Source organism: Erinaceus europaeus, chromosome 5 (genome assembly GCF_950295315.1).
Source record: "Erinaceus europaeus chromosome 5, mEriEur2.1, whole genome shotgun sequence".
Classification (NCBI taxonomy): Eukaryota; Metazoa; Chordata; class Mammalia; order Eulipotyphla; family Erinaceidae; genus Erinaceus; species Erinaceus europaeus.
In genome coordinates this window covers 56,372,988-56,385,794 of record NC_080166.1, presented here as the reverse complement: position 1 = coordinate 56,385,794, position 12,807 = coordinate 56,372,988, and the positions used below count along the sequence as shown (strand labels likewise).

The 12,807-nt window shown below is 41.1% G+C and overlaps 1 protein-coding gene across 5 annotated transcripts in view; it reads left to right on the top strand.

Annotated features, from left to right (window-relative positions):
• Positions 1-12,807, top strand: part of OSBPL8 (oxysterol binding protein like 8) — a 182,443-nt gene that overhangs the window by 75,675 nt on the left and 93,961 nt on the right. For 3 of the 5 annotated variants that reach the window (XM_060191340.1, XM_060191348.1, XM_060191344.1), the window contains one exon: positions 2,862-2,999. In XM_060191340.1, coding sequence (XP_060047323.1) covers positions 2,862-2,999 — 138 coding nt within the window. The remainder of the gene's footprint in view (positions 1-2,861; positions 3,000-12,807) is intronic. The other 2 variants (XM_060191341.1, XM_060191345.1) reach the window with 1 other exon arrangement.

The following is a 12,807-nucleotide window of genomic DNA, read 5'->3' as shown; positions in this document are numbered from 1 at the left end:
AAAGCGTTGGGCTCTCAAGCATGAGATCCCGAGTTCAATCCCTGGCAGCACATGTACCAGAGTGATGTCTGTTCTTTCTCTCTCTCTCTCCTCCTAGCTTTCTTCATTAATAAGTAAATAAAATCTTTAAAAGAAAGAGATTCCTGAAAAAATTAAAAAATAAGGAAAGATGATAGCTAGATAGATGATAGATAGATAGCTTAATGGAGCCAGACACAGTTGATTGCTAGGACATGTATAGTGAAAAAACTACTGGTGATATTTCCACACACTGCCAATCTGATTTACGGACTAAAAACTTGCTCTGGCTGCTGTACAGAGAAAGAGATCTAAAGATGTCAGGCCCGAGACAGTCTGGAGGCTAGAAATCTGTCAGGAGAAAGGTGATGTGGCTTAGAAACAGGGCACTTGTTATGCTGGTAGAGTTCTAAAAAAAGATTATGAAGGGAGAGTCTGGTGACCTCATAGATGAACTTCATGGGAAGTGTGAAGGAAAGAGAAAACCAAACAAGAACTCTGAGGCTTTGACCTTAGAAAGTAGGGGAAGGGGAACACTTGATCTCACTGAGCGGGGAAGACTGCTTTGGAGCAGAATCGAGCTGAGTCCTGGACCAGTGTGATGTGCCTGTTAGGAATGACATAAGGTGGGCAGGCGAGTGGAGGCATGAGCCGAAGCCCAGGAAGAGAGGGTACGAGTCCTCAGCCTTCTATTCCTTTCTGATGCACTTGATGGAAAAACAGGTTGCGTGGTTTTGCTTAGGTGTTACTTCAAAGTGTTTTTTTTTAAATTTCTAATATGGAATTAAAAGGACAAAGATGAAATTTTTGAAGACTTGAACATAGTAGGAAGCACATCAAAGCAGTTTCATTCTGAAAATATGGTAGCAAAATGTGAATGTGAACTGCTTAATTAAAAAAGTAAATTTAGGTTTTGTCTCTGCCTACGGCCTGCCATCGAGAGATTAAAGGGCCCTCAGGCTCTTTCTTTTTCTTTCTCTCTTTTTCTCTCCCTTTGTCATGGACCCTGTGTACTACAACATTAGGGTGTCCTCAGTTTTCCTGAAAAAAAGTTTAAAATTCCTGGGAAAAAAAGTAAATTCAGAGTGAAGATAGGCTCATTCTTTTTCAAACAAAGAAAGATTTTGTGATTTTTTTTTGTTTGTTTGTTTTTTGTTTTGTAAACTGAAGAAAACACAGAGGTAAAGTGAGAGAATGTGGAGGCTTGGTCACTGTATAGGGCTTGGTCACTGTCTGCCTCATTCCTCGTTTCCTTTTTTTAATTTTTTATATATTTATTTATTTTCCCTTTTGTTACCCTTGTTTTTATTGTTGTTGTAGTTACCATTGTTGTTATTGATGTCGTCCTTGTTAGATAGGACAGAGAGTAATGTTGAGAGGAGGGGAAGACAGAGGGGGAGAGAAAGATAGACACCTGCAGACCTGCTTCACCACCTATGAAGGGATTCCTTTGCAGATGGGGAGCCAGGGGCTCGAACCGGGATCCTTACTCCCTGTCCTTGCGCTTTGAGCCACCTGCTCTTAATCCACTGCGCTACTGCCTGACTCTCCCTTGTTTCCTTTTTATTAAATTTTATTTTTAGATAGAGACAGTGAGAGAGTGAGAGAGAGACAGAGAAAAAGAGACAGACAGACAGACCACAGCCCTGGTTTCCTTCAGTATAGTGGGTGGGGCTGGAACCTGGACCTCTCACCTGGCAAAGCAGCACACTAAGTGAGCTTTCTGCCAACTCTGAATATTTTTCTTTTTTTTTTAAATTTATTTCTTTATTGGGGAATTAAGGTTTTACATTCAACAGTAAATACAATAGTTTGTACATGCATAATGAGTATTTTCCTTTTTTCTGTTCTCTTTGCATCTAAGCATTCCTCTCTCCTTTATTAGTAACTCGAAGAGTGACTAAGTAGTGACTTTGAAAGCCATTTAACTAGATTGTTAGAACAGCAAGCTTTTAAGAGACTAGATCTGGGAATGAGTTAGAATTTTGTTTCTATAAGTTGATTTTAGGCAAGGCAATGGCAGAAGCTCAAGCTTCCCTATGTCTAAGACCATTTGTGTAGTTTTCTTAATTTAGAAATTAGAGTTAAAATTAGAAAGAAAACATACTATTTTACAATAACATTTTCTGTGTTTTCTGATTACTAATGAGGTTGTTTTTCTGTTTATAAACCACTTGCATTTCTTCTGTAAAATGTACCTATCATTTGCTTATTGTCCTTTTTTTTTTTTTTTTACCTCCAGGGTTATTGCTGGGTCAGTGCCTGCACTGTGAGTCCACTGCTTCTGGTGGCCATTATTTTCAATTTTTAAATTATTATTATTGGATAGGAAAGAGAGAAGAGGAGGAGATAGATAGAAAGGGGGAGAGAAAGATAGACACTTGCAGACCTGCTTCACCACTTGTGAAGTGACTCCCTGCATGTGGGGAGCCGGGGGCTTGAGCCAGGGTTCTTTTCGTGGGTCATTGCACTTCATACTATGTGCACTTAACCTGGTGCGCCACGGCCCAACCCCTCTTATTGCTCTTTTGTAAAATATAGTACATGACACAGTGAATAACCACAACAAAGTCTTGTGGTACCTTTTATTGGCAGTTAAATACATGTTTTTACAATATTTGCAATTTATTATTATTTTTTTTTTTAGCTCATTGCCTACCTCTCAATTTCCCATCAACTGGTAACCAAAAACTAAAATAATTATGTGAATTCATTGAAGTATTGAGTTTGGTCAAATATGTTGAGATAATTTCAGACATAGTTCTCTTAACGTGATTCTCTGTGCCATTATGTATCTGTGACTTAAGTAGTAGTGACTTTCTTTTACTCTTCTTTTTCTTGAGCTGTGGTAGCAAACAGTGACGAATCTCAACTTCAGACACCAGGAAAGATGAGTCAGCGCCAAGGGAAAGAAGCTTACCCAACGCCAACCAAAGATTTGCATCAGCCATCTTTCAGTCCAGCAAGTCCTCACAGCCAGGGTAAGGAGTGGCGGTCTTACTGTTTGATTGTTGTTGCTATTGAATTTTTAAAGGGGAGAATGGCATTTTAGACTAAGATCATCTTTCTCTGTGTGTGCCGTAGATGAAACCCAGAACCTCACATTTGTAGACGTGTTCTACCACGGAGCTATGTCTCTGGCACTGGGCGTCCTTTAACTCTTAGCCAGAGGATGGTTTTGTTTCACTCATCCACAGTAGTCTTCAAATAAGTATTTTCCATTAGGGTCTTTCTACTCCTCTCAGATTTCCAACATATTTGTGTATTCATATCATTCTTCCCAGTCACTATCAAACTTTGTGGTTTCAGGACTAGTTTGCTTTGTTAAAACCAACTCAGGACCCCCTAAAAGCTTTTGTTATGTAGGCTAACACTGATACTAATTGAATTATAAAGTTTTAAATAAGTTAAAACCATCATAATAAACCCATAACATGTTAGTAACATTTTCTGTGAAAAGTAGCTGTCTCCTACTGTAAATAAATGGAATGAGAAGAGCATTATTCTATCCCCTCAGCAAGGACATCTAGAGCTGCAGAGTGGTTTGTTGCAGGGGGCGGCTGTGCTTTATAGGGTGCTGAGCAGCACCTCAAGCCTTCACCTCTTGTATGCCAGGAACAGCCTCCCTAGTTGTGACAGCAGGAGGTAGATCTCGTTCTTGCCAAGTGTCCCGTAAGGAATGTGATCATCTGTGCTCGAGAGCAACTAGTTTATGGATTTGGCAAATATTCAGCTCAGTACTCTTTCTCTCTCTCCATTTTACGTCTGCAAGGTTGTGATGTGATACAGTTGGGAAAGAGAAGGTTACAGTTATAGTTTTTTTGAGCTTTGTATATAAGACCCTGCTTCTGAGTTAAAGCTGACTTAATCAGATATTTTGAATTCCCCACTGATGGCTTTTAAAACAGAACTAAATAAATTTGGTATTTGAAAGTTAATATAGGGGCTGGCAGTGGTGGCACACCCAGTTGAACACATGCATTACTGTGCTCAAGTACCTAGGTTCAAACCCCTGCTCCCCACCTGCAGGGAGGACACTTTACAAGTGATGGAGCAGGTCTGCAGGTGCCTTTCTTTCTCCACCCCCTCCCCCTCTCAAGTTCTCTCTGTCTCTATCAAAGGTGATAGAAAGAAAAAGGAAAAAATGGCTGTTGGGAGTAGTAGATTTGCAGTGTCAGCACTGAGCCCCAGTGATAACCCTGGGAGGCAATTTTTTTAAAAAAGTGTATTTTTAAAGATGTATATGTTTGAGGAGGAAGAAAGGGAGAGGAAAGAGTTAACCTAGCATATGCAGTGCAAAGGATCAGTCTCTGGGCCTCATGCGTGTGGTCCAGGCTCTCTACAGAGCACTGAAGCACCGCCCTGAGATTAAGTTTACTCTGTTGAGTCAGCTATGACAGAAAAGCAAACAAAGAAAGATGTTGATTTGCTTTCTCTCTCCTTGTGTTTGTTACTGAAATTTCTTGGTAGTGGTCTCGGGGCTACTTGGTAAATATTGAAAAAAGTTCCTCCAGGGAGGTAGACCTCATGTTTTTCCTTCTAAGTATTAGTCTTTAAATTACAGAGATTATATACAATGAGCATTTCCAATGCTCACATGTTTTTTTGCCTTTAACTTTTTAAATATCTTGAAGAACTCATGTGTTTTAATGTACTGATTACATTAAATTGAATATAATGGTTTCTTACACATAGGGTTCCTATAAGGCTTAAAGTAAATTAATACATATATCAGATCTTAAGAACAGAACCTGACAAGTGATAATCTCAGGATAGCTAATTAATAGCCAGAATAGTTATGACCATTGTTATTATTTTTAAATAAAATATGGCTCTCTTTAAGTTACAGACTGATATTTTAATCTGTGCATCACTCCAGCATTTTAGATGGGTTCATTTAGAAAAAAAAATCAGTTTTTATGCATGGCTTATGTGTTGTAATGTTTAACGCCTTGATTTGTACTCAAATGTTTGTGGATATATTATGGGCAGATTAATACTTGCAGAATTAATTGTACAGTGAGTAGGGTTGTTTCTTTGTTTTTAATGTGATCCTGTTAGCTTTTTGTAATGTAAACTATCTCACTGTGGCGAGTTACTGAAATGATATATCATAGTTTTCAGGTATCAGAAATTTCTTTGAAATAAGATATACTAGTTAACTCTTGGTTATGATAAAAATAAGATGCTAAGACAAATGCCTAGAAACCCTCTCTGGTAACTTTGACATATCAAATATTTTAACTTCTGAATGGAAAAATTTGAGCGTCTCCAAGCATACTGATAGTTATAATAAGCAGTTTGCTTAGATCTGCTCATGCCTCTAAGTGTTCTTTTTTTTTTTTTTCTTGCCTCCAGGGTTATCACTGGGGCTCGGTGCCTGCACCATGAATCCACTGTTCCTGGAGGCCATTCCCCCCCCTTTTGTTGCCCTTGTTGTAGCCTTGTTGTGGTTATTATTGTTGTTGTTGATGCCGTCGTTGTTGGATAGGACAGAGAGAAATGGAGCAAGAAGGGGAAGACGGGGAAAGAAAGACAGACACCTGCAGACCTGCTTCACCGCCTGTGAAGCGACTCCCTTAAAGGTGGGGAGCCGGGGCATTGAACCAGCATCCTTACACTGGTCCTTGCACTTTGCGCCACATGTACTTAACCTGCTGCGCCACCGCCTAACCCCCACCTCTAAGTGTTCTTATCCCACTAGTGCCAGAATTCATAAGGAAGTGTGTGAAGTCATTCTCCTGGTCTCACTGCTGAGGAAACTAAGCAGTTTGGTGAGGCTCCTTTCCTTGGTTCAGCTCACACAGGTACCCAGACATGACTTCAGAACATTTGTAAGCTTCAGTCGATTTACTAATTATATATTTTTGAGACTCATGTTGCCCAATCTTTTGTCTGTTGTTACTACTTCACTGTATATACAATGCTCTCTGTGGAATTTCCACACCATTCCCCCTTTCTTCTGAGTAGTATCTAGAGGTATAAATGTGGAGTCATGGCGGATAAAAGCTTTCTCAGGACTGGCCAGACTGTTTCCAAAGTAGGTCCTTACCAGCAGTGACTGAACGTTTCGGTCGTGCTTTTTTCGCGTTTCTCTTTTTAAAAGACACTGTAGTGGGTCAGTAGTGGCATAATATTCTGGCTTTGACTTGCATTCCCCTGACAGCTGATGATGTTGTCTGTCTTTTCATGTACTCATTAGCCATTCATAGACCTACATTGCCAGTTCAGGGGTTTTGCCCACTTACAAAGTTGGCTTATTATTACATTTTATTTTAAGGTTGTTTTTTTTTTTTTTTCATGTATCTTCCTTTGCTAGCTGTGGATACTATTTTTGTTGTTTGTTCTTTCTTGGTCTTAGCATGGCTTTTCATAGTCTAAATGTTTCTTTCAAGCAACAGATGTTTTTCTTTGTGAGTGAGCCTTATTATTAACCCTTCATCGACTTTGGTTTTAATTTTTCTGTACCATTAGTTCGCGCTTTTTATTTTTTGTGAAACTGTGTGCTTAGACATGCTGCATGGTCTCACCGCTCACTGTTTCCTCCAGAGAGAGGGAGGGAGACCAAAGTCATAGCACTGGAGTCCCACAGGATCGTGTAGGGCTTGCATCTGGGCCACATGCACAGCAAAACACACATCCACCTCAGTGAACGGTCTCGCTGGCCCGAAATAATCTTTTCTACTCTAAAGTGGTGCAGACCGTTCTCTATGATGTTTTTCTAGAAACCATAGTGACTCTGATATTTTCCTTCATATTCAGTCTTTTTTTTTTTTGCCTCCAAGGTTATTGCTGGGGCTCGGTGCCACTGCTCCTGGAGGCTGTCCCCTCCCCCCCTTTTGTTGCCCTTGTTGTTGGATAGGACAGAGAGGAATGAAGAGAGGAGGGGAAGACAGAGAGGGGAGAGAGAAAGACAGACACCTGCAGACCTGCTTCACCGCCTGTGAAGCAACTCCCCTGCAGGTGGGGAGCCAGGGGCTCTAACTGAGATCCTTATGCCAGTCCTTGCACTTTGTGCCACGTGTGCTTAACCCGCTGCGCTACCTTCCAAACCCCCCATATTCAGTCTTAATCCTCCTCCTTGGGTCAGTCCAATACCATTCCATGCCTATGCTACATACTAATACCATAGCCTCCTTTTCTTTTTGCAAGCCACTGATTCTGTGATTATTAGTGGTTTACAGAGTTATAAGGTTACAGGTACGGTTCCCCACTACACCCACCACGAAAGGTCTCTACCCCCCACCCTCCCAATAATAACCCCCATGGTTCTCACAAACTCTTAGAGTTTGTTTACTTCTGGTTTGTTGGTTTGTAAGTTCGTGAGTCTTGGTTTTTTAGATTCCACATATGACTGAAGCCACCAGCAGTTGTCTTTTATCTCTTTACTTACTGTGCTCAGCATAATCACCTCCAGTGCCATCCATTGTGTCCCAAAGGACAGAATAGCATCCTTTGAATTGCAGAGTATATGAATTGAATTCCATGGAGTATATATCCCATAACTTCTTTACCCAATCATCCACTAATGGACATTTAAACTCTTTGGCTATTATAAATAATGCAGCTATGAACACAGGGGTGCGCATGTCACTTTGAATTAGTATTTGCATGCCCTTTTGGTACTGCTGGAACACTAAGTCATTCCATTTTTATTTGTCTAAGGACTGTCCATACAGTCTTCCAAAGGCAGCCTCCTAACTTCCATTCAGGTTTTGCTTTTCTATACTGGTCTCATCTTTCTTAATAAAACAAACAACTTATCAGAAAATGAGTACTCTGAGAGTATGATAGAATCTCAGTACATATCAGTGCTACATAGCTACAAGATGCACGGACCTTATAAAGTGGACCTCTGAATAAAGTCACATTAATAAAGAAAGAGAACATTGCCTATAAATAGAAAAATACTGTTTTTCTAAATTTATTATTTATAAAGAGGAAACATTGACTAAGCCATAGGATAAGATAGGTAAAACTTGACACAATTCCCACCACCAGAACGAATACCCATCCCCTCCCCTGATAGCTTTCCCATTCTTTATCCCTCTGGGAGTATGGACCCAAGGTCATTATGGGATGCAGAAGGTGGAAGGTCTGGCTTCTGTAATTGCTTCCCCGCTGAACATGGGTGTTGACAGGTCGATCCATACTCCCAGCCTGTCTCTCTTTTTCCCTAGTGGGGTGGGGTCCTGGGGAAGTGGAGTTCCAGGACACATTGGTAAGGTTGTCTGTCCAATTGGCATCAGGGAAGTCCAATTGGCATCAGGGAAGTCCAATTGGCATCATGCTAGCATCTGGAATCTGGTGATTGACAAGAGAATTAACATACAAAGCCAAACAAATTGTTGAACAATTATGGACCTAAAGGCTGGAATAGTGCAGATGAAGAGTTGGGGGACCCTCCATTTTGTAGATAGCTAGTAGGCACATTTCAGTTATATTCCAAAGGGCCTGTGGAATACTAGTGTTTTTGTTTCTTGTTTTTGCCTGAGCCTGAAATCTGATATGCAAATATTATTTTCTTACTAAAACTTATAAGTGAAAACTAGATGGCTTGTCATCTATTTTTTTTTTTTGACTTTTTTTTTATTTTATTTTTTTTATTTTAGGAGGGGTACAACTCCACACAATTCCCACCGCCCAATCTCCATATCCCACCCCCTCCCCCGATGGCTTTCCCATTCTCTATCCCTCTGGGAGCATGGACCCAGGGTCATTGAGGGTTGCAGAAGGTAGAAGGTCTGGCTTCTGTAATTGCTTCCTCGCTGAACATGGGCGTTGACTGGTCGGTCCATACTCCCAGTCTGCCTCTCTCTTTCCCTAGTAGGATGGGTCTCTGGGGAAGCTGAGCTCCAGGACACATTGGTGGTGTCTTCAATCCAGGGAAGTCTGGCCGGCATCCTGATGACACCTGGAACCTGGTGACTAAAAAGAGAGTTAACATACAAAGCCAAACAAATTGTTGAGCAATCATGGACCCAAAGCTTGGAAAAGTGTAGAGGAAGTATTAGGGAGGTACTCACTGCAAACTCTAGTATACTTCTGCTTTCTTACTTTGGTGCCATACTCCAAACTCAATTTCTGCTTTGCGTTTCTACTTTTTTTTTTTTTTTTAACATGCATAACATTCCCCAGATTCCCATTTAGCAATACAACCCCCACTATTTCATTCATCATTTTTCATGGACCTGTATTCTCCCCACCCACCCACCCACCCCAGAGTCTTTTACTTTGGTGTAATACTCCAATTCCATTTCAGGTTCGACTTGTGTTTTCTTTTCTAATCTTGTTTTTCAACTTCGGCCTGAGAGTGAGATCATCCCATATTCATCCTTCTGTTTCTGACTTATTTCACTCAACATGATTTTTTCAAGGTCCATCCAAGATCGGCTGAAAACAGTGAAGTCATCTAATTTTATGTCACCCTCCCTCCCCCCATTCTCAACCATCTAGGGCCTAATTGTTGGCCTAGAGCAGTGGCTCTGAGGTCTATCTGTGTCTTGAGAATCTCTTGGGAGCTCTGCTTAGAGACAGGCTCTACTGCAATCTCCCCAAACCTCCAGGGCTAGGTTGTGTATTTATAGAGCTCTCCAAGTGTACCTGCTGTAGCAACATCTAGCCAGCAAGTGGAAACCAGCAGTTAAGAACAGAAATTGCAGATCTCAGCAGTGGTAGTCAGTCAGTTTTACCTTAATTTACTAGTTTCATGCTGTGTTTTCCCCTCATCATAAGCCTCACAAGATGGGGTTTTCTTTTTCTTTTTTATTAGTGATTTAATAATGATTAACAAGATTGTAAGATCACAGGGGTACAATTCCACACAGTTTCATCACCAGAGTTCTGTGTCCTATCCCTTCCATTAGAAGCTTCCTTGTTTTTTTTTGGGAGGATGAGCCCAAATTCTTTATGGGGTGCAGAAGGTGGCTTCTGTAATTGCCTCTCCACTGGACATGGGCATTGGCAGGTGTATTCATACTCCCAGCCTGTTTCTACCTTGATGGTAGAGAGTAAATAAACATGGTTGTCAGTAGGCACCCCAGAGCAACTTGTCTCTCTCTTTTAAATATTTATAGGCCTCACATAGCACCTGGAACATAGCAAGTACTTCTAAAAAAAAATTGGACAGAAATAGAGAGAAATCGAAAGGGATAGGTAAGATAGCGAGGAAGAGACAGACACCCGCATCATTGCTTCACCACTTGTGAAGCGTTCCCCCCCATAACAAGTACGTGTGTGCTTAGTGAATGAGTAAAAATATTTTTGTGTAAACCTACTAGGTTTATTGGGGGATTATGGTTTCCAGTCGACAGTAAAATGCAATAGTTTGTACGTGCGTAACACTTCCCGGTTTTCCACATAACAGTACAACCCCCACTAGGTCCTCTGCTATCTTGTTCCAGGGCCTGAGCTCTCCTAGAGTCAATCCGCTTACTCTGGACACCTGTTCTGTAACCTGCTCGTACACAGTGGTGTTCCTGTATTCACTAGAGAGCCCTCCCCGGGAGGGTGACTGTAGCAGCACGTGACATTTCTCTCTGGTGATAGATATGTGCTGAGCTCTCAAACAGATATATCACTGTCTGGTTATTGTGCTAAAAGCTATCTGTGCAATATGATTGTTTGTTTGTTTACTTATTTATTTTGCCTCCAGGGTTATTGCTGGGGCTTGGCACTGCTTCTGGCAGCCATTTCCCCCCATTTTTTGGCTAGGACAGAGAGAACTTGAGAGAGGAGGGGGAGAGAGACAGAGATACCTGCAGACCTGTTTCACCGCTTGTGAAACAACACCCCCCCCCCCCCCCGCCAACCAGGATCCTTGTGCTGGTCTTTGCGCTTCATACTATATGCACGTAACCCGCTGCACCACTGCCCGACCCCCCCTGCAATATGGTTTTAATTCTGCAAACAGTCTCTAGAGTCTCGGTTCCTGTCTGTTTTTCAAATGAAAAACTAAGAATTAGTGATGATAAGAAATTTGTTCAGATTCACAGAATTGATGGGTTGTTGAAAAAGTCATGATGTATTTTCTTCTGTTTTTCTATGCAAAAAGAAATGTGTCACTATTCTACTGGAGTGAATTAAAATGTCTGCAGTTCTCTTGTTGGTTTTGTTGCATGTCATACAGTGTAAGAAGGTTTTTGTTCTGCAAAGAGGTTCTCATTGCCACCAGTCTAATGCAGACTGTTATCCTTTAAGAATGACTTGCTTTTGTTTGTTTTTACTTATTTCTAGTTTTGTTTGGCAGCTCTGTTCTCCATGAGCTTAGGGGCTCCCCTTCCTTTTCTTTCTTTCTTTTTTCTTTAAAGAAACTGGGGAAACTGATTTTCTGTTAAAATTCACTCATCTGACAATAATTTTTCTTATGAAGTTATTACTTTATTTAACGAAGGTTTTTGTTTTGTTTTGTTTTGTTTTTTTGCTTCCAGGATTATTGCTGGGGCTAAGTGCCTGCACCATGAATCCACTGCTCCTGGAGGCCATTTTTTCCACCTTTTGTTGCCATTGTTGTTGTAGCCTTGTTGTGGTTATCGTTGTTGTTGATGTCGTTCGTTGTTTGATAGGACAGAGAGAAATGGAGAGAGGAGGGAAAGACGGGGAGAGAAAGACAGACACCTGCAGACCTGCTTCACCGCCTGTGAAGCGACTCCCCCGCAGGTGGGGAGCCGGGGTCCCTACACCGGTCCTTGCACTTTGCTCCACGTGCGATTAACCCGCTGCACTACTGCCCGACCCCCTATTTTGAAGTTTTTATTATGAAGTCATATTATTCCAAGAGCCATATAGTTTGCCATATTTTGTCTCATATATGAAGACTGCATACCAGTGGATCTCAGAAGGATTTCAAATCTGATTACAGTCTCACACAGAATGATGTTTGTCTTGTGTTGATTTATTTGAGTTTAATTTATTTCAAGCACTTATCAAGAAAGCCCTGTAGATGAACTAGGCTTGTTGTCACTGCTGCTTTTGCATAAGAACACACAAAAGGAGCCCAGAGACTAAATTGTAGCTAATCCATGAACAGCTAGTCTGCTCCCTCTGGATCTGCTTTGAGACTGTTGTCAAGGCCTGACGAGTACTCTGCATGATTTGGTAGCAGTACCGTTCATTCTTTCTAGGAGGCTATTTTGCATGCTTTTGTTGAAAAAGTCTGTGAGTTGCAGTGCTTTGCGAGAGTATAAAATGTTACTTTGCCAACACTTAAGTTCATTTCAAACTAATCTTTTATTATTATTATTATTATTATTTTCTGGTGCCCAGGCCTCACATGTATATGAATCCACTGTTCCTGAGCTGGTTATTTATTTTCCTTCAGATAGAGAGGGAGTGAGAAGGGAGGAAAAGGGAGAGATGCTAATGTATTGACTACACCATCGGTGGAGCTTCCCTTAGTATATTGTGATGTTCTTACATGGCGCTGGGGCTAGAACTGAGGGCTTTGAACAGGATAAGCTTACACTCTGCCAGGTGAACTCTTTTTTCTTTATTATTATTTCTTTATTAGGGGATTAGTGGTTTACAGGCGACAGTGAAATACAGTAGTTTGTACATGCATAACATTTCCACATAACAATACAAAGTCCTCCTCTGCCATCACGTTCCAGGACCTGAACCCTCCCCTCTAACCCCAGAGTCTTTTACTTGACTTGACTCATTGAAAGTATTTTCTTTAATTTTTACATATTTAAAATTTTAAGTCCTTTAATACTAAAACCCGGGAGTCAGGCGGTAGCACAGCGGGTTAAGTGCACATGGCACAAAGTGCAAGGACCGGCATAAGGATCC